The sequence below is a fragment of the Argiope bruennichi genome, chromosome 5, assembly GCF_947563725.1.
Source record: "Argiope bruennichi chromosome 5, qqArgBrue1.1, whole genome shotgun sequence".
In the NCBI taxonomy this organism is placed as follows: domain Eukaryota; kingdom Metazoa; phylum Arthropoda; class Arachnida; order Araneae; family Araneidae; genus Argiope; species Argiope bruennichi.
In genome coordinates, this window is record NC_079155.1 from 34,970,512 (window position 1) to 34,992,159 (window position 21,648).

At 27.2% G+C, this 21,648-nt stretch overlaps 1 protein-coding gene across 6 annotated transcripts in view; it reads right to left on the minus strand.

The window, feature by feature from the left end:
* Window positions 1–340: 340 nt before the first annotated feature.
* Window positions 341–21,648, minus strand: part of LOC129968683 (choline-phosphate cytidylyltransferase A-like) — a 63,419-nt gene continuing 42,111 nt past the window's right edge. The window contains exons 1-9 of one of the 6 annotated variants that reach the window (XM_056082822.1): window positions 14,714–14,832; window positions 12,267–12,345; window positions 11,974–12,133; window positions 11,780–11,888; window positions 10,022–10,138; window positions 7,288–7,439; window positions 4,648–4,869; window positions 4,409–4,555; window positions 341–3,718 (exon numbers count right to left, since the gene is read on the minus strand). In XM_056082822.1, the coding sequence (XP_055938797.1) occupies window positions 3,506–3,718; window positions 4,409–4,555; window positions 4,648–4,869; window positions 7,288–7,439; window positions 10,022–10,138; window positions 11,780–11,888; window positions 11,974–12,133; window positions 12,267–12,325 (1,179 nt within the window). In that variant the 5' untranslated portion in view covers window positions 12,326–12,345; window positions 14,714–14,832 and the 3' untranslated portion in view covers window positions 341–3,505. Of the gene's footprint in view, window positions 3,719–4,408; window positions 4,556–4,647; window positions 4,870–7,287; window positions 7,440–10,021; window positions 10,139–11,779; window positions 11,889–11,973; window positions 12,134–12,266; window positions 12,348–12,979; window positions 13,011–14,292; window positions 14,475–14,713; window positions 14,833–21,648 lie in introns of those variants that run through there. The other 5 variants (XM_056082826.1, XM_056082823.1, XM_056082820.1 and 2 more) reach the window with 5 other exon arrangements.

Here is a 21,648-nt window from a genome sequence, read left to right on the forward strand (position 1 = left end):
TTGTGTTAAACCAATTTTAAAATTTTCACTTTCATAACAAAATATTTTGTGCCAAAATTAAAACTTTTATTAACAGTCATAGCTGTGTACGGAAACTTTTTTTACCCACTGTATGTGTTATGTATAGCAATGTAATATATGTTTTTCTATTGCTATAGAATAACAAGCTATTCTGTCTTGGAAATACTTATTTTTCATCACTAATATGCATGAAAGTTTCAAAAGGTAGTAGTAAAACTCCAAATACCTTGCTGTAATGCAAGGAAAAGAAAAAGATACGTGCAAGATATAATATATGAACTTATTGAAATATGAACAAAATCAATACATACAATGGAGTTTAAATTCTTTTTTATTTTATAAAAAGAATATCTTTCATAACATATTCTGACGCAGCAACATTTGAATCTGTTTTTACAATAATGGATCACATACTGAATTATTTAGATATCTAATTGACATAAGAGAAAAATCTAAAAGATAATTTTTTTCTTCAATTAAACTAAAAAATATATTTGTGAACTGAAAGATTAAGGAAGCAAATCTTAATAAAAATACATCACTAGAAAACTAAAATTTCTGTAAATCACTAAAAACAAGTCAAATTTTTTTCCCCAATCACTCTTTATGATGAAACATTCCTTAATGAAATTTTGTATTAACACACCTATCCAGAAACTTGGCAAGAGGTTCATCTTGTATAAAGTGACAAGAAAATTATGTAGAGATGATTTATATACATATTTTACTTCTTTTTTTGTTCTAATATTTTTGGAAGCAAATTTTGAATATCAAAGAAATTACAATGACCATTATACAAATAATTCAACTTGTAACAAAGATTGACTGTTTTCTCTTGTGATTCATGTACAACTCTTTATATATATATTTATATATGTATATTATACAAAATAGGCCACATTTTACAATCACATACACACACATATATATAAAGCTTCTAAAATATTTCTATATCTTTCTTCATTCAAAACTTACAACAATAAATAATATCATAAAATATAAATCAAATATATTTACGATAACTGTTTCAAAATTTGACAGTTATGACTAGTAAAACTGGAACAAATGAAAACAAGTATTTATTTCAATCTGTTTTGAAAAATATTTAAATTAAATAAATATTTAACAACTAAATAATGTTTTGAATAAACATGTAGAATAAGAAATGTGTTGCACATGAAATACTAAATGCAAATCAGAGAGAAATTAGTTATCACTTTCAATCTAATAGTAAAGCTGAGAAAACAATCAGGAATGATAAAATACAAAAAAGTACATATTACATGAAAACAATCCTTGGAATGAAAAAAAGTTTTTGCCTTTAAACAATTTCATTCCAACTTAATATGTAATGTAACCTAAAAATAATTTACATTAGACAAAATGTTATTATTAATTTAAAATGAATGAATTTTTATCTAATTTCACAAAACATACTTTTCTAGCTTTCATGCTAGTGAATAAATAAACATTGCAAAGGAACTAAACCAAAAGAAGAAAGAAAAAAAAGATTTTAAATATTTCATTTAAAATGGAATTGTTGAGCTGCAACTCCAAACAGCTAAAACATCCCTTTCACAGACATAAATTACAATTTTACAAAGAAATAGAAATATTCATAAGTTTTGTATTACTTTCTTTAAAAGAATCTGATATATTTTAACATTAAGTAGATGTAAATATAATTTTTAAAATATCGAAGGAAAAGAGTGGTTTTTAAGTACAAAAAGCAAGCATTTTACCGAAAATTCTTTGTTGCCGTGAGGATAATTAATAAATTAAATAGCCAGCAAAAAGAAGGAAAAAAATTATATTCAATAACAAATTATTTTTCAAAATATTATATTAGTATCTGAACCCATTACATTGACAAACTAAACATTTATATGTCTACATATTTTTAAAAAATTATTCAGTCACTACTGATATTTTTTAAAAAGGAAGAAATTGTTGTGTTCAAGACATGGGTCCTAAAAAAATTACAGAAATACATCTTTACACAAAAAAAGAAATAGCTGCATAAAGGTTATATTAAAGTGAACAATATTCTTTTTATATACATAGGTAGTGATAAAGCTGTATATTGCAAAGTACTAAATACAAGCCTACAATTAAATTAATATTTACAATACATCTTTAATAAAATATCAATCAATCAAAATGATTCAATATCAGAAATCATCAAAAACTGCTCTTTCAAAGAGACATAGAAAATTCAAACAATTTCAGTAACAGCAACCTAGTATTACTTTTCTTCAGCTTTAAAAATAGTTTTGCTTAAAAATTTCAGAAAAAGTGCATTTTACTTTGAATATCACAATAAAAACTTAGATTTCTCATTATAATATAAGTTGCATATTTTCCCCATCAATCAATATACAAACATTTTTTCAAAAGTATCTTTTTACTGTGCAAATATAAAATTATTTTTTTAAAAAGGAACAAAAATCATACTGCGAGACTAGAACTACTGATGATAAACCTCAAATTGCATTCAAGATCAATAAAGATAAAGACACAAATTACTACATAATAATCTTATACTAAAACGTATATGTTCCATTTACCAGTCCATTTTCATGAGTCAACATGAAGAAGGAATAAAAAGGTGCTAAGATTTTATTCAACATGCATCTGTCCAGCAGATTTATTAAGAGAGATAATTTTTTTTAGGGGGGGGGGGATACCCTTCCTTTACTATATAATTTAAATTGAAAAAAAAATTGCAAACAATCAATTATTTGAAATTAATTAAAAACTTACAAAACATTGGTAGATACAGTGTGTAAGCACTTTTTTTAATGCAGCTCTTTTCACCTATGTGTTACAAATATTATCTTAATTTAAAATACCAGGGATCCAGATAGGTTAACAAAAAGAATCTAATAAATACAGTGATTTCTTTTAAAATTATCGTTTCATTACAAACATAAATATTGGTACAAATTTTTAATTTCTAAAACTATTTGGAACAATGCAATTTCAATCCAGTTGAAAGGCAAAATTAAAAATATTTTTAGAAAACATTGCATAATTTTTAAAAATAGTTTGAAATATGAACTATAAATAAATTAATCTTTGTACTTACACAGTAAAAAAAAAAAAAAAAAATTAGCTGTACTTTTACTAACACAGTTAAAAAAAATAGAATTACAGATATTTTTAAAAGTATTTTTATTAATAATTATGTAAGTGCATAGTAGAATTGAAAAGTCAATTTTAAATACAGTATTGATTTAAAAGTGCAATAAAAAAAAGATGATTTTTACTTATGACATACAATTCTAATGCTTCAAAAGTCTTGAATAATAAATAAGAATATTGCATTTTCGATTCACACCTTCTCCCACAAGGTTTTGGTATTCAACACATTGTCTTTTCGAAAAAAAAGAGACAGAGAGAACAACTTGAAAAAGAAACTATACAACTAAAGAAGCAGATGACAAATAAAATGAACAAGAAAGTTGCCAGTAAGAAGGTTGTGTTAAGCTTTTGTATTGGCCCTCAACCAATCAAATTCATCATCTGACAGGTCTTCTTCAGAAGATAGGGTCCTACTTGGCCTATTTTCCATACGACGAAATTTTGCAGGTGGTGATGCAGAGCGAGCTCTTCTGCGACTAGGACTACTTGGTGGTGTGCTTGCAGGTGATAGTGCTTGTCTAATTCTTCCTTTACTCTCTTTCCAAAAAGTATTCTAAAAAACAATAAATGCTCTAATTATTATTGCAATATAGTATAAAAAAATTAAGTATAATAACTTCAAAAATCATTAGTTATTTTTCAGATTTATACACTGATTGCAAAATGGTTGAAATAAATTTATTTGAGAAGGAAATGAAATTGAATGGAATTTCTTACAGGAATACAAGAACACAATGTCATGGTTTCAATTTGATATGTCTCCAACATACTTTGATAATATTTAAATACTATGGCTGATATTCATGCTTGACTCATCAAAAAGAAGGCTAAAATTAATTGCATTCCTTTGTTCAAATCTAGAAAGTCAAATTATGCGATTCATCAATTTCTACAAATGTTGAATAATCCTACAACTAAATAATAAAATTTGAAGGAATTACACAAAAAAAATATTTGTCTCAATATTTCATTTAAAAAATACACATCAATTATACTGATAGCAAAACAGAATCAACATTTTTTTTAAAACCGAGCATTAAAATTTTATAATTATTAAATTTTTGTGAGCAAACTATATAAAAAAACTTTTATGAAAAATTGCACTGCAAGGTAGATGAGACAGTTATTAATAGTCAAAAGATAAAATAAATGACAATTTTTTGCAAATTAATTTTAGAATTGATAGCTGCAAATAGTAATAATCAAATAAACAAACTGAAATTTCATACAGAAAAACACTTACTATTCTACCATCTTTTCCAAATAAGTCCAAGAAATTGTTAATGAATTCCCTAGACTTTTCTTCCCATTTGTGTATAATTTCATGCCTTTTGTCTTCAAATTTTCCTTTTATTTTGTCCATTTTATTTTGTAATAAAAATTTCTTTTCCTGGAGGAAATTAGATATGAAACTGTTAGAATATTATTAAATCTCTTCTATTAGTAATAAAAATATTAACTAGATAAAAGAAAACAACTCACATTAAGAAATGAAACATTCATATCTTTCGCCGTATAACCTCTATCTAAATTCCGACGCACATACATGTCGTAATCTTTGACAATCCTGGCTACCAAATCAGATGTTGAAACACCTTCTGTGCGTTCAGTGGTAACAAACATTCCTTTTTCTTTGATATGTTTATAAACATCATTATCGTCACCCATTGTATAAGGAATATCATCATGAGCTACGAAGTCTATCTATAAAATTTTAAAAAGTGATATTTGAATTTTTTTTTTAAATGAACTAATTGAAAAAGATTTGAACTTTCTCAATCCAAAAAGTTTTAGGTGCAAAATTTAGAGATTCAATTTAATACTTCAGGTTTGAAAGAAATAACTATTGCCAAATTTAACTAATCTATCTATATTACATATGAGTGTAAAATATTTTGGCAGATGTCAGATTGACCAGAAGGCAAATTTGGAATTAATTTTAATTTACTTTCCACAAGAGAGCATGATTTATATAATGGAAAGACAGTGAAAAATGAGTTCTTTCACACTGGGACAAAAGTGAGAAAGTACGAAAAGTTTTTCCCTCAGGATTTCACTAAGAGAATTTTATAGGGATTTCTTTGACACATTTCAATTTCAGCATGAGAACCATAGGTTTCTTCAGAAAGAATGTTGTGGCATTGGGGATTTTTATCCAGTGTGAGAACTGCATTGTCACCAACTTTTTACAGTGTGCATTGGAAATAATTCAATAAAAAATGTAGGATTTGGATTAGGAAATAAGAAAAAGTTTTAAGATAAAGTAATCTGGATTATTTTTTTTATAAAAAAAAGGAACTAATTAGGATTTAAATTACATTAAGATATATCATTAAATTATATACATGTGTGTGTTGCTAAAGTAAAGAAATGATATAAAAAATTAATTTATCTTTTGCTGATGTGACAATGCATTTACGAAGATGATGTTTTCAATATTAAACAATTAACATCTTCCAGTTAGGTATAGCTTAATGCTTCTATATTCATTCTGATATAAAACAATTTTTTCTTGCAATAAGAAAAAAACAATTTCAAAGAGTGTACAATTTTTCTTACAATATACAAGGAAGAGAACAGCAAGTGAATGAAACTTTTAACAAAATGATTCAAAGGAGATTAATTAGAAATGAAGCTAAACAAGCTAGATAGTATACAAATCAAATCCAAAATAGATTAAATCAGGAAAGGGTATAATTCACTAACTGAACATCATGGAACACAGTTGATAATAATGCAATATATATATGCTGAAATTCATATCTATGTTTACAATTCTAAACATTGTATATCATCTTACTTCATACATTAAAAAAAAAATTCTGAACATAAGACACTAAATATAAAATATTAGTAAGAGATCAACTAACTTTAAGAAATTAACAAATGACTTTCTACAAACTTTTGGTTTTGTAATTATACTGAGATGAAAAAATCATGGGATATCTCGTACAAAATGCATGAATGGATAGAGTATCGACAAGACTCTCATTTCTATTCAAGTGATTCACGTGAAAAGGTTTCAGACATAATTGTTGCAACATAAAGGGAAATAACAGGCTTTGAATGTGGAGTAGTAGTTGGAGCTAGAATGCATAGGACATTCCATTTCAGAAATTGTTACGAAATTCAACATTCTGAGATCCACAATATTAAGAGTGAGTTAAGAATACCTAATTTCAGGCATAACTTCCCACCATGGACAACAAAGAGGCCAATCCCTGAACTTAATGACTGAGACCAGTAACATGCGTGAAGAATTATTAGTATTAGCAGACAAGCAATACAATGTGTAATAACTGCAGGAATCAATGCGAGAAATGCAGCAGATTGTGAAATTTGGCTTCATTGGGCTATGACAGCAGAAGACTGATTAGAGTGCTTTTTATCGGTTGGACCCTACACAACTGGAAACCCATCGCTTAGTCAGTTGAGTCATGATTTCAACAGGTAAGAATTGATGGCAGGGTTTGATCGAAACAGAGAACCCCAAAAGTCATGGGTCCAAACTGTCAACAAGGCACTGTGTAAGCTGTTTTTACATGGAATGGACTGGGTTCTCTGGTCCTATGAACTGATCATTGACTGGAATGGTTATGTTCAACTACTTGAAAAACCACTTACAGTCATTCATGGACTTTACATACCCAAACAATGAAGGAATTTTTATGGATGATAATGTAGCAAATCACTGGTTACAACTGTTTGCAAATGGTCTGAAGAACATGATAAACAATTCCAGCGAATGATTTGGCTATCTAAATTGACTGACATGAATCCCATTAAACATTTATAGAGAGTAATAGAGAAATCAGATTGTACACAAAATCTTGCAATAACAACATTTCACATATATAAAGTCTATAGAGCCAGTATATCTCAATATTTCTGCAGGGGACTTTAAAAAATTTATTGAGTTCATGCCACATCAACTTGCTGCACTTTGCCAGGTAAAAAGAAGTCCAACACATAATTAGGAGGTATCCCAAGACATATGTCACCTCAGAGTATTAAAAACACTATCAAGAACAGCAAAGAACTTCCTAATTAAAAATGTTTGCATCATGCTCAAATAAAAGATACACAAAATGTTAGGATTATAGAACAGATTATTTTTCATACTTTGTTTTCTTCTAAAAATTTGTCATCAAGTACCCAAGGCGCATCTCTCACAACTTCATCTACATATCGGCAATGTCTTACTGCTTCATAACGTTCAAAATCTGTCATTACAGTCTTTCCCTTATGTTGATGAGTAAGAAAATCACTGTTTACTGAAAAGTAAATAATGAAGTGAAATTTTAGTAATTACTCATATACAAAGTGTTCCAAAAAAAGAATAAACAGTTGTCGACCAATTCATGAAAAATTAATAAAACATATCAAAGTTTCATAATTCAAATTCATAAACGTAAATCTCAATTCATATTATTTATAGTAAGCTAGCATTGCCAAGCATTCCAGATAATTCATATCTATAAGCATATATGAGCTCTTGAGTTACACACATTATGAATAATGTATCTATTAATCAAAATTTATTAAAGGTGATCTAATGATTGTGAGATCTTTTTTTCTCTTCGTCTCCATCACTGTGTTATCAAAATAAACTTATATTAATTCAAACCCCAAAATAATAGATTAACTGCAAATATATAATATATTAATTAGAATAAGATATAGAGCCAGATTGCTATTCAGTATTTATGTAGAAATTATTGAAAATGTGTATATTTTTATCACATTCTATATATTGTCAATAAATTACTGCTATATACAGAAAAAAAAATGTAACACTGGGAAGTAAGTGTGATTTGTTTTAATGGGGCAAAAGCTAGATCAGTCCATTCTGCACCAAAGAATTCACTTGAATACGGATAAAAAAAAATTGTCTTAAAAATGAAGAAAAAGGTTTGGAAGAAGAGTAAGTTACTCCATTTTTTAAATGTTCTTAAAAAATTAAAAATTTTAAATAAAAGCTACTATAGTAAAATTCAATGTCACTACCAACTTCATAAAATTAAGAGGAAATATAAAAATCTATGTCATTTATTATTAAGAAAAAGATGCCTGCCCATAACCTCTAGAATTGTAATAGAAAGTTGCCTCCCCAGCTTCATTATTCTTTTTTAAGAGCAACTGAAAAAGCATTTTATAATACATATTTCCTATGAAGAAATCTTGCAATAGAATTCACCAGCTAAAATCATGGAAGTGATTTCAATAATTTTGGTTTCATATGAAAGCTCAAAATCTCTAGGAATGTCATCAAGGGTCTATATATTTGATATAAATATATATATCCTTTTTTGATATAAATTTAGAAAATATTTTTGTACTCCATATATACTCCATTTTTTATATAAATTTAGAAAAACAATACTTAATTATATATTCTGTATGGTGAAATCCTGCAACAGAGTTTACCAAACACAACAACTGGACTGATTTCAAAAATTATTTCATATAAAAGTCACGACTTTTAGAAATATTATAACAAATCCCATATTTCTCAAAATTTACTCATTTTTTTTACACTCTCTATGAAGAAAAACCCAACTTGAGTTCCCAGATAATTCCCAAAAATTTTGTTTCAAGGTTATTATCTCTTGATATATTATCAATGATTGTTTATCTTCAACCACCTCATTTTGAGATATATTCAAACTGAAATTTTCACATAACCCTCAACCTCAACAACTGGAATGATTTCCTCAATTTTTCTTCATCAACTTCTTATTTTTTGAAGAACAGTTAAACAATTAGAATGCTTCATCATTATTTTACAAATTCATGTTATTTTAGAAAATATTTATTATGTTTTTGTTGTGATAAGATGAGGCTAATAAATTCTAACTGACAAGAATGAAATAATGTTATTATTATTAGTCATCTTCAGTGACCTTATCAATGACGTTAATAATGTCAACAAATTTTGATGAAATGCATCTTATAAAAACAATAAAAAGTACTATTTCAAATTTGATTGCATAATAATGATAGATCATTCTGATTGGATATGTAATAAACAAAACAAAGTAAACAAAACAAAGTAAACAAAACAAAGTAAAACTAGTAAACAAAAAACTAAACTAACTAGAACAAAAGTTGATGAAATCAATCCGGTTTTTGAAGTTAGGGGCCTCTATTGAAATTTTATTTGTATTATTTCTCAGAATTGGAGGAGGAAAAGGTAGATATATCTGCATGATGCATCTTGGGGTTGTGAGTTTTCATACATAATCAGAATTGACAAAATCAGTACATTAGATATTTTATTTAGTGGTATTGACTGGCCAATTCTGCCAAAGCTCCCCACAGAGAATGCACAATGAAGTAATACTTTTGTAATATCTCAGGGAAATGAATAGTAATTGAGAAAAGAATATCACTGATTTGATATATAATTAACATTACTATAAGTTACATCAATTTTACATGAAATTACATGAGTGAAATCACTTCAGTATTTGTGGCCCAGGGAAAGGTTATTTGCTTTTCCAATCATTTTAAAAATATAGATGACTAGCAAACAGATGTTCATCAAAGGCAATAAATCCTAAAATTAATAAGTAAGTAATGAGTATGCAATAATTAGTAATTAGGAAAACATTAGTATAAAATACTAATTTACAATTCTGATTAACCACAATGTGAAAACATTAGTCAAAATGAAAAGCAAAAAATTTATTCAATAATAATAATTTTTTTTTAAAAAAACCCTGAAACTATTTATAAAACATCACAATTTTATAAAAAATTTAATTTATAATTAATTATTATTTTTAATAATGCACATTACTTGTTTTACTAATAAAAAATTGCATTCTAAATAGAAAACTATAATTATTCTTACCTCCAACAATAAGATATACATCAGGGAAAGAATTTTTGGCTTGCATAAGCTGTCGAGCATGTCCCTGATGAAACAAATCATAAATTCCATCAGCGTATACTCGGATTGGTCGTGGAGCTATAAAAACATGATATAATCATTAAAAAATTATAGATGTTTAAGCAATAATCACAAAACATTGTTGTTTATAAAAATCTGGAAAAATTATTTTTACACAAGTTAAAATGCACTGAATAACAGAGAAGCAAATGCATGCTGACATATATTTACTAATAATTTTAGGGCCAATTTTTTAAAAATTATAAACAATAAAATTCAATGTTTTTACATATTGCATATACAAAATATTTAAATAAATAACAAAATGTAAGGAAATAAACTGAATTTACACAAATTTAATTGGAACAAAAAATAGTGAAGCAAATATAAGGCCCATAGCAATCAACAGTGCAATAAAAATAACTTTTATAATTCTAATACAATTAAAAATTAGTAGAATAATTAAATGAACGTACTTTCTCAACATTCTAAATAAATATATTTTAATTATATACAAAACTTAAATGGGAAATGTGTAAAATAATTCAAAAATAATAATAAAACAAATATTTCTTCACAATTCAACTGATATATATGGCATAAAGGATAAATCTGTATTACTATAAATAATTTGTGATATCATTTATATCTGTATAATTCACAATTTTCCTATACATATGTTATTATTTTAATATTTATTTTCAAATGTTATCATAAATTTATTAATTTATAAATAGCCAGGATAATAGATGAAATCCTTTAAAATAATAATAAATTAGTAACTTCATTTTGGCTAATTTTTCAATAAATTAATTAATGATAAACTGTCAAATAAATAAACAATTATTTTTATAGATAAGCAAGGAATAGTACTTTTTCATATTTATTTAGAAAAGATTTCAAATTTTATGACATATAATCAATTTATGTATCTTTTTTCATTAAAAAAAATTATCATGACAGTTAATTTAAAATTTAAATATTTTCCACTCCAATCTATACATGACACAAGCTTGGAATGAAAAAAAAAAAAAAAAAAAAAAGAATTTTATAAATAATAAATTGTGCTAAACATGAATATTGAAAATTAAAATAAATTTACTTGAACAAAAAAAAAAAAAAATGAATAAACTTATACGAAAAGTACCTGAGATATTAAAAATACTGTAGGATTATTACATAAAAGAGAATAAATTAATTTCAAGAATTATGAAATTTGATACAAAAAACATTGAATCCACATTTCACCAAATATGTGTCATATCTGGAAAAATGCAGGTAAGAAATTTCACTGAATTTAAAGAATTAATCTGTTGCATCATTATTTTAATTTTAATAATTCATTAGTTTCTATTGTATGAAATAAACCAAATCTTCGTTAAACCAAAATGCATAAGTATTTTTTACTTCATAATTGATTTTACTCATTATTTATGTTATAACTAACTATTTTACATAACAAAAGGTTTTAATTAACAGTAACATATATAATAAAGAATGTATATTAAAATATGTCTAAATTAACTTTAAAAAGTCAATAAATTGAAAAGATTCCTAAAAAATTTAGTCATTAAAAAAATCTAATTACGAAAAAAAATTGCTGATAAAAGTTTTACAGATAAAAGCAACATTACAATCCATACAAATAAATAAAAAAAAATGTAAGTACAATTTTTCAGACTTCATTTAGTCATTTCATTAAAAAAATAAATAAATTACCTTTTCCACTTTCAGCCATTTCTTTGGTAATTCTAATTGAATAATCACATTTATTTCTAGCTTCCACTGCTTCAGGCTCATCATTAAAAGGTGCAGGTCGGTATAAAGCCTACAATATTTGTTGAAGTATAACTTTTCTCGTTTATTATACAAATATATATATATATATATATAAATGTACATAGCATACTTACAGATGTAGTGGGTCGGTCAGCATACATGCTTTTTTGCTCTTCATATGAACTAGAATAATTTTCTGAACTAGTACGATTTTCTGAGCAAGTACGAATTTCTAAACTAGCTTCATTTCTTGTTCTTTTTCGACTTCTGCATTGTTTATTAATACCATTTGTTCTAAAAAATAAAATATTTAAGAAATAATGAATTTTTTTTCATATAATTTTGCAAAATAAAAATATGTAATGTAGAAATTCTTTTATACATAAAATTAAAAATCACAAAAAATTAATTAAAAAAACCCACTTACAAGTGTTTTATATCAGCAGAGCTAAGACTTAATTGTTCATCCATTTTTGTATGATTCATATGGGCTTTCAACCAGTAATCTAAGGGAAAAAAGATTATAATTTAAAATAATGCAAAAAAGGCAAAAAGATTTTGAATAAGCATTAAAATTGAATTAAAATAAAATTCTTAATGGAATTAATTCTTGATTCTTCTTCAATAATGAAATGTGCTAATATTTATTTTTACAAAACATATTTTAATCATTCCAAAAAGAAAGTTCAGTAAGCATTTAAAATTAAGTATTCTCCTTTTATTATCTGAATATTAATTTATAAGCAATATAAAAAAAATTAAATATAGTTTCAACTACAAAGGTATAAAAGTACAATAATTTCATTTTAACAGAGTATTAATTAATAATAATAATTTTAAACCTTTAAAAATGTTTAAGTATAAATATTACAATTGATAAAACTTAGATGAAATTTCAATGAATTAGATATAAAAAAAAAATGAAAACTATTGATGTTGAATATAAAATAAATTGTATACAATTCTCATAAAAACATGAAAAGCTTACAAAATATTTAAACATTGAAATGTTTTCATTCTGTTTAAATTACTTTTTTAAAACTTCCTTATTCCATGTTTCTGGAAAACTTATTTATTAGAAAATCTATAAAATCTATTCCACAAATGTCATGCTTAAATTAATTGCATTTAAATACTTACAAATAATTTCCAACATTTCCAAATAGACTACAAATAAAAAAACAACTACATTTAAGATGAACATCTAGGATCTTTAGTAAGCCCACAACAAAGACCATAACTTAATTAAAAATTTAATAATTATATTTATCTACACATAACATTTTACATTTCAAAAACAACTATATAGGAAAATAAATGAATATCATAATCAAAAATGTGGAAAGTTGAATGAATTAATTACAAGTAAAAAAAAATGAAATGATAAAAATAACTTTATAATAAAAGATTATCAATGTATATCAGATAACTGATATATTCAGTGATTGGAAAATGCAAGTAGATTGAAAAGTGATTGCAAGTGATTAAAACAGTTCCCTTATCATTAAAATATAATAAATTTAATCTTCAACTTTTACTTAAATTATAAGTAATGGAATATGTTTTGTAACTTTTAATTTAAATCTTATCAGATATAAAATTTTAAATTTTCAATCATTTTTATAAAATGAAAAAAGTTTTAAACTTTTTAAACAAATTTGCAAAACAAATTAATCCAATTAAAAAATGCAATAATATGATGGTAAAATAACTATTTCAACTAAAACCTAATATTAATTTTAAATTAAACAAGATTGCTACAATTTTTTACATATAATTTAAATTTAATCATTTTAAATATGTGTGAATGATTTTAATCAATATATTTAATAGAATTTTATAAATTCAAATGGTAATGTACAAATTAATTGAAACAAGAACATGATCTTATTTGTTAGACATTATAAGGATTTCAGAACAAAAGTACTTCATTTAGTATTATTTTAATACTAATTATACTGTTTATTTAATAGCATAGTCATATTTTATTTTGGCATAATATGAAAATTTGTTAACTTATGAACAAGGAAGCCAGACAATTTAGATCAGTTATAATATACAGCAGTTTCTTAATATAAATAGTAAGGAACTGTGTAAAGGTACAAAGAATTCAGTACAAAAAAAATCTGAACTTTACTAATTGAAATATCAAAATGCAAAGTTTATGTTGTTTGACACAGCTTTAAAGCTTCATAACCATCTACAATACAGAATTTAAAGTAATGCAGGGGAAAAAAAAGAATTAAATAGTATTGTTGTTTTGGAATATTTATAATTTTATGTTTGTTACTATACTTTTACTTGAAAATTACAAGAATCTATCACTCAAAACCGAAATATACCAACTCAGCTACATTTACAAATAAATGCTTTCAAAAAAAGAAGTCACAGTCACAGATCACACCAATCATAATAAAATAAAATTACTAAGCATGAATATGTACTAAACTTACACAGATTCAAATGCTAATATATTATACGCAATATTACGGTAGAGTTCAAGTCAGAAAAGAAGGATTACTGCAAAGAAAATATTCGAGGTCATATGTTGATCAAAATTATCTCTAAAATCTTATCTTGGTTACGTATTTTCTTGGATCGTTGCAAGACAGATCAGGGATTTATCGAAGTGCAAAGTTTATCCACGGAAGATACAAAAAAAAACTTTTAACCGACTGAAGTAAAATCAGAAATTTCTTTTTAAAATAAATTAATCATTCATTGATCGTTTTCAATGACAAGTTGTAGACAGCATTTTTGCGGGACGAGAGATTCAATTTATTTAATTAATATAAAATTTAATTAACAAGTAGTAATTTTGAAAAATGATTCTAACGAAACCAGATAAGAAAAATGAGATACAAATACGCTTACCATAAGCGCAGTTTACCTTGGCAAGTAAGTCAAAACATTCCGAAATGATGTGGAAGGGAAACAATTGCGTCGTCAGGTGGTCACGTGTTGTGATGGAAGGATAAAAAAAGAAGTCAGCCGCAAACGTAAACTGCAAGTTTGCGTAACATCCAATGAGATTATTCCAACAAAATATATTGTCTTCTCTCGAACATCGTAATTCGTCTTTGCTTGTTTTAGCAATTCATTTATTTTATTTCCAAAATAAAGAACTTTCAGTTGAAAGCATGATAAAGTTGTATTCAATTTTTCTTTTTGCATAGTCTTCTTTTTACTGATTCGTTTATTCTAACTGTAACTGCAATAATGATTTTTGTTTCCTGTCAAAAATTGATTTGGTCTTATCTATTCAAAATCAGATTAAAGGAGTTCAAATCTCAAAAATATTCAAAATAGATGAAATTAAATTCAAAATCGGAAGGAGTGGTTTCCCTGAAGTTTTTTCGCATACACTCAAAAAAGGTGTTATCCTCTCACTCTCCTGCATTAACATTTGGCAACTTGGAAAAGGCCTTGGATATTATGATTGCCCAGACGTGTCATTTCAGAGCTCCGTTCATAAGCGTTTCGTATATCGTAGTATAGAAAAAATTGTGGGTACGACCGGAGTTTAACCCCCTGCTTGGTTCAATTTTCAAAAATCGCCAACAACGGTCTAGTGAAATGTTCAGAAGCAAGGGAGCAGATGTCCAATCATAGTGCATAATAAAGATTGCCAGCTTTGGCGCGTTATCACAACTTGGTGAAGAAGGGAGTTAAACTCCGGTTCACCCAAATCGAGTATGCATATTGGACTATTGAATTCAAAAATTAATACAGAATTATAACAAGATCGCATACTATATTTCATGTATCTAGATAAGTGCGTTTTTGAGTTATCGCGTTTAAATGCAAATTTATGTATGCCGACAGACATTCAACTTGTTCGCGGATTTGGTTCAACATTTGATACAAATCTACACCTTAGATGCTAAAACTGTGTATTGAATTATATCCATTTAGTTTTTTAGTTATTATGTTCATTTGCGCTCCAGTCGACAGACAAGCAAACTGCCCATGAATGGATTTTATTCAAAATTTGATAGATATCTGTAGCGATTTGGTATGGGCGAGGATAGAACCTGGGACCGTGTGGTTCGCAGTCCAATAACATAACCATTATGTAAAAGTATTTGCCCATGCAGCGTAGTTGTTAACTGGCTAATATGCTATTCACCACACTCTCCCTCCAGTGAGGCGGAGGTGAGACGAACGATATGGCTGTTGAGTGGTGATGTATTTTTAGCTGTTGTCTAATGTGCCTGTACCCAGTTGAGTAGCTTGTGTGAGTGAGTGGTTGCTGCGTCAAGTAAGTTTGACGACTTTCGGTTGCTGCGACCGTTTTGTGTTGCTGCGTCAAGTGAATCTGACGACTTTGGTTGAGGGTAGATGGCGCCACAACAGCCGTACGAAGGTTGAAATTTCATCGTCCGAGGTCACCAATGTAGCGGATTGAGATGAGCGAGAATAGATTTAGTTTAGTTTAGTTATATATTAAAGTCTCGTTTAAAGCAACACTAGGGCTATTTTGGGACGGACCTCGTAATTTTGAACCTCGATCAGATGACGAGGACGACATCTGAGCTGGCACTCCCCTTTTCACACCACGTCACACCAGCGGGAGGACGTTTGGTCATGACGAATTTAACGTGCAACAGACCCCCTTACACGACGGTCTAGAGACACGAACCTGAAACCCTTCGGTTCCGAAGCCGAGACCTTACCACCGACCCTGCGCGAGAATAGGACCTGGGACCTTGTGGTTCGCAGTCCAGTAACATAACCATAATACAAAAGCAATTGCCCATGCAGGTAGTTGTTAACTGGCTTATATGCTATTCACCACATATCTATAAGTTTAACTCAAAGATCACATGTGAAATTCCATTCATATCTATAAATTTAATCCAAAGTATTTTTGAGTCTGTGTTAAAAAACAGATATAGAGATTAAAAAAATATATTTGATTTTAAAAATATGATTTTCAGAAGTCTGAAATATGGGGTTTCGACAAAATCTCAAATTCTTGTTGATATATTTGAGTGCTTACAATACACTTTCTTCATATAAGAGAAAGTAAAAAGATGTTGCAATGAATATTTGGTGTTATAGTGACATTAAAGGAACTAAAACACTTAATACATATTATTGGGAAGCTTAATCTAAAGATTTTTATGCATTGATTTTGAATAATTACTCATAAAAAAGTGGACATTTTTTTTTTCCTGGTTTTACCTATGCTGAAGGATTTTTTTTTTCTTAAAGTTTGTTTTTCCTTTATGTATAACATGGAAGTTGGGAAAGTTACATAATTTAGTATGGTTACTAAATGCATAATATCAAATCAGTGTTTGATCATTTGTTAGAATGATGCGTGCAGCCTTCCCAAAAGAGAATGTTTTCAACTTAGAGGTGTGGAGCAAGTGGCATAGTGTGCAAAAGATGTTTCTGAACTGAAGATGCTGCAAAGATATCAAGGAATCAAAAAAATTATTATGGTCGTGAACCATATTTATCGTTACTACATCATTGATTTGAATCTAGTAATATGAAAATAGATTATGTCATCTAATTTAGCAGAATGAAAACTGCTGAAACCGGGTTTTTATAAATAACTTATTTCCATTCAATACAATTTTCCTCTTGAAAAAACTTGCAATTTTATATATAAAAAATATGCCTCAGATAGAACACTTCTCTGATTATAACTGAGTGAGCAGTTTGATACGAAACTATATTTTACCCAAAGGCACTGAATAATTCTTGATAGCAATGAATAATACATCGCCTACTATTGTTGAAGAACATTGTACAATACTTTGTTTAACACAGGAATACCGTGGTTATGTCCCTAATTTTCTTAACTCTGTTGATATGAAATTCGAGTAAATTAGTTTAAACGATATCGCTAGGAAGATTCTTTAAACATGGAGGAACAATGCAACATTGCCCTCACAGATAAGTTTATAGTGAGATAAAGTAGAAAGGAAGCAAGGTGCACTTAGAATGTAAGAGTTTCGCTCGAAGGATACCTCTTTTTTTTTTTTTTTTTTTTTTTGTAAAATAGATCCGAAGCAAAACAATTTTAAAAATATAAGAAATACGAAGTAAAAGATAAATAACAACTCTAAATTAAGTTATTCATAATTTAATAAAAGGATTTATACTTCATGTAGACACATATTATAATCTTGTAAACAAAAAAAAAATGTCTTTTTTCAAAAAAAAAAAAAAAGTTAATGAGTAGACACGGATTAAAGAGTAGGTGAGGACTAGAGATCCTGATTTGAAAAAGGGTTCTAAAATGAAGCCTTTCTTTAATATCGAGCTGGATTCTTCCCATCTAAATAAAAAAATTTCCCTGTTCCGGATTCCAAGTCATTAACTTTTGAGTCATTGGTTTTTTTTTCATAGTATTTAAAATTTATTGTTATCCTTGTGCCAAATCGTGATCGAGGGGAAGGGGATTAAGAAATCATAGATTTTCTTAACTTTTTAAGTTTTACAATTTTATAATATATTCTTATTTTATTTACACTTTTTATACTGAAATTGTCCCTGTGAATGACGCAGCTTGTTCTAAATTGGACCTTGTACCAAAAACCCACACCGGGCCATGTCATTAGCGAGAAAATATGAGAGAAACTTCATGCCCTTTGGTATTTTGATAGCAGCTGGATATCGTAAATTGACTACCCATATCCAAAAATGCAACTTCGGTTCTGTTTTAGTTTCTTCGATGGGAGGGATGTTGAGAAAAATGAGTTTCTGTTTATTTTTTCAGCATCGAAAAAGACCCATATACTTGTACAGTCCCCAACTATTATCATTGTGTAATACATCACGATGCTAATCGCTTCAGCGGCATTTTGACATAAATTATTTTCTCTATTAAAATTGGATATTTTCATTAATAATCTTTTAAAAAATTTTCTTATAAAATAGCTATGTAAATTACTGAGGCCAACCAATATTTCAACATAACAACGATAAATCGTTAAGAAATAAACTATAATAATAATAAAACAATAATAAGGAATGTGTGTAAGTGTCTGCCTATGTGCAGTGTGTACGCTGACGCTGTACAATCCAAAAGTTTGGCCTGGAGAATATACTTTGAAAAATGGCAACTTGCATTTCCATTCGCTTTAAAAATAATTAAGCCAAATTTGGCGTTTTTCCATAATGACTTCCAAAAATATTATTGTAGAAAAATAATTATTACATGATTTTAAAATTTTAAAAAGCAGTTCTTTTTAACTACGGTGATTCAGTTGTAGTGTAATTTTTCCTTTTAAAAATGTTTTTAAATGTTTTTTCAGTGTAATTCTTAATTTTATTCATGCAATGAAATTCAAGCTGTTTTTTATGTTTCATCAAATATTTAATTGTGTGATTATTTTTTTTCCTTCAATGAAAGCTAGGGAAGAAAGTTCCGGTTCATTAACCGCGTAACTTGCGTGAGGAAAAAGGATAATAAGAGAGTTTATTCTAATTTTTATTTTTGATTTTTGCAAAGAATAAGAAGGAGAATGACATTTTCTAGGTAGACAACTAGCAATTAGAAGACAGTTCACTTAGATAATTATAGATTTTAAATTATACTATAATATCATAGAATTCGATTCTATTATTAAAATTCATTCCCACAATAAATAGAGCAAGTGTATTTATTAAAATAGGCGGTTTTCTAATGTTTATTACAATTTGAAGCTTACAAATATTTTGTAGAAAGAATCGTGTACATCAAAAGTTTGAGATATAATTAAAGTTAAACATAATCAATATTTCCGGCTAATTAGCTAGACAACAAAGGTGACTGGTTATATATAAATTACGAATCTCCGAACATATATTACTATCTTGCTTTCCATAGCTTTTAAATGACTTCTTGACTTAAAAACTTCAAGATTTTAAAGTTCTGTATTACTTGAAAGTTTTCATCATTTGCTGATTCATATATTCATGTCAGTGATATTTATGTATAAAAATTGCTGACATAAGTATACGAATCAGCAGTTTAAAGAAAAGAACAAGCAGAAAAAAATCGAAGCGTGCATGAAACGTGTTTTATCATACAGAAGTTCATTCTTGGTGGTAAGAAACGAACGGAAATCACTGAGTAAACAATTCTTGTAAATATAAAATATTCGTAATACAATAGAAAAAAATAATAATAACAAAAAGCAGAAAAACAAACAGTACGAAAAATAAAATCATTTTTTTATCGATGACAAAACAAATTTGGATTCATTCCCCTCTTAAAATTGCTGCTTCATATTTAATAATACTAATGGCAGTTACGTAAAAGTGCCTGTGTGTGTTCGCGCTCTATAGGACTGAAGACCTGAGCTATTGAATCTGACGTAGAAATTTTAATGTTTTCTATTATAATTGCCAAAAATATTATGGCACAAAAAAAATTCCGCATAATTTTAAAATTAAAAAAAAATCAATGATGCAAATGATTTAATGATGCCATACCGTTTTTTAAATTTCTTTTTTAATTAATTTTTAAAAATATTTTAAACCTTATTTTAAAATATTACATCTCTTTGTTGTAATGAATCTCAAATTGCTTTCGTTGTTATTATAAATAATTAATAATATAAATTCATTCTGGATTCTTTTTTTTTATTGATGATAATGATTCTCCATTGCTTGAAGATGCAATTTATTCTTGAAAAGGTTCTAGTTTAAATTATGCTTTCAATAAAATGTTTGAAATTTTGTAATGTTTGCAGTAAAGGTTTAACTTTACAAGTGAGCAAGAACGAACCATTTTTACTTTCTCGTATACGTAGTATAGATACGGTATTGTAATCGTAAAAAATTTTAGTTCGAAATTTTGACGAATATCCATGTTCTAGACCTCAAGTTCCAAAAACAGATTTTTGGAAAATATCTATCAATCTGATCGGACGAAATTTGATATACGGTCTTTACACCAAATTTGTAGATTTCTATCAAATTTCATATACGGTCTTTACACCAAGTTTGTAGATTTCTATCAAATTTCATATACGGTCTTTACACCAAGTTTGTAGATTTCTATCAAATTTCATATACGGTCTTTACACCAAATTTGTAGATTTCTATCAAATTTCATATACGGTCTTTACACCAAGTTTGTAGATTTCTATCAAATTTCATATACGGTCTTTACACCAAATTTGTAGATTTCTATCAAATTTCATATACGGTCTTTACACCAAATTTGTAGATTTCTATCAAATTTCATATACGGTCTTTACACCAAATTTGTAGATTTCTATCAAATTTCATATACGGTCTTTACACCAAGTTTGTAGATTTCTATCAAATTTCATATACGGTCTTTACACCAAATTTGTAGATTTCTATCAAATTTCATATACGGTCTTTACACCAAATTTGTAGATTTCTATCAAATTTCATATACGGTCTTTACACCAAGTTTGTAGATTTCTATCAAATTTCATATACGGTCTTTACACCAAGTTTGTAGATTTCTATCAAATTTCATATACGGTCTTTACACCAAGTTTGTAGATTTCTATCAAATTTCATATACGGTCTTTACACCAAGTTTGTAGATTTCTATCAAATTTCATATACGGTCTTTACACCAAGTTTGTAGATTTCTATCAAATTTCATATACGGTCTTTACACCAAATTTGTAGATTTCTATCAAATTTCATATACGGTCTTTACACCAAATTTGTAGATTTCTATCAAATTTCATATACGGTCTTTACACCAAATTTGTAGATTTCTATCAAATTTCATATACGGTCTTTACACCAAGTTTGTAGATTTCTATCAAATTTCATATACGGTCTTTACACCAAATTTGTAGATTTCTATCAAATTTCAT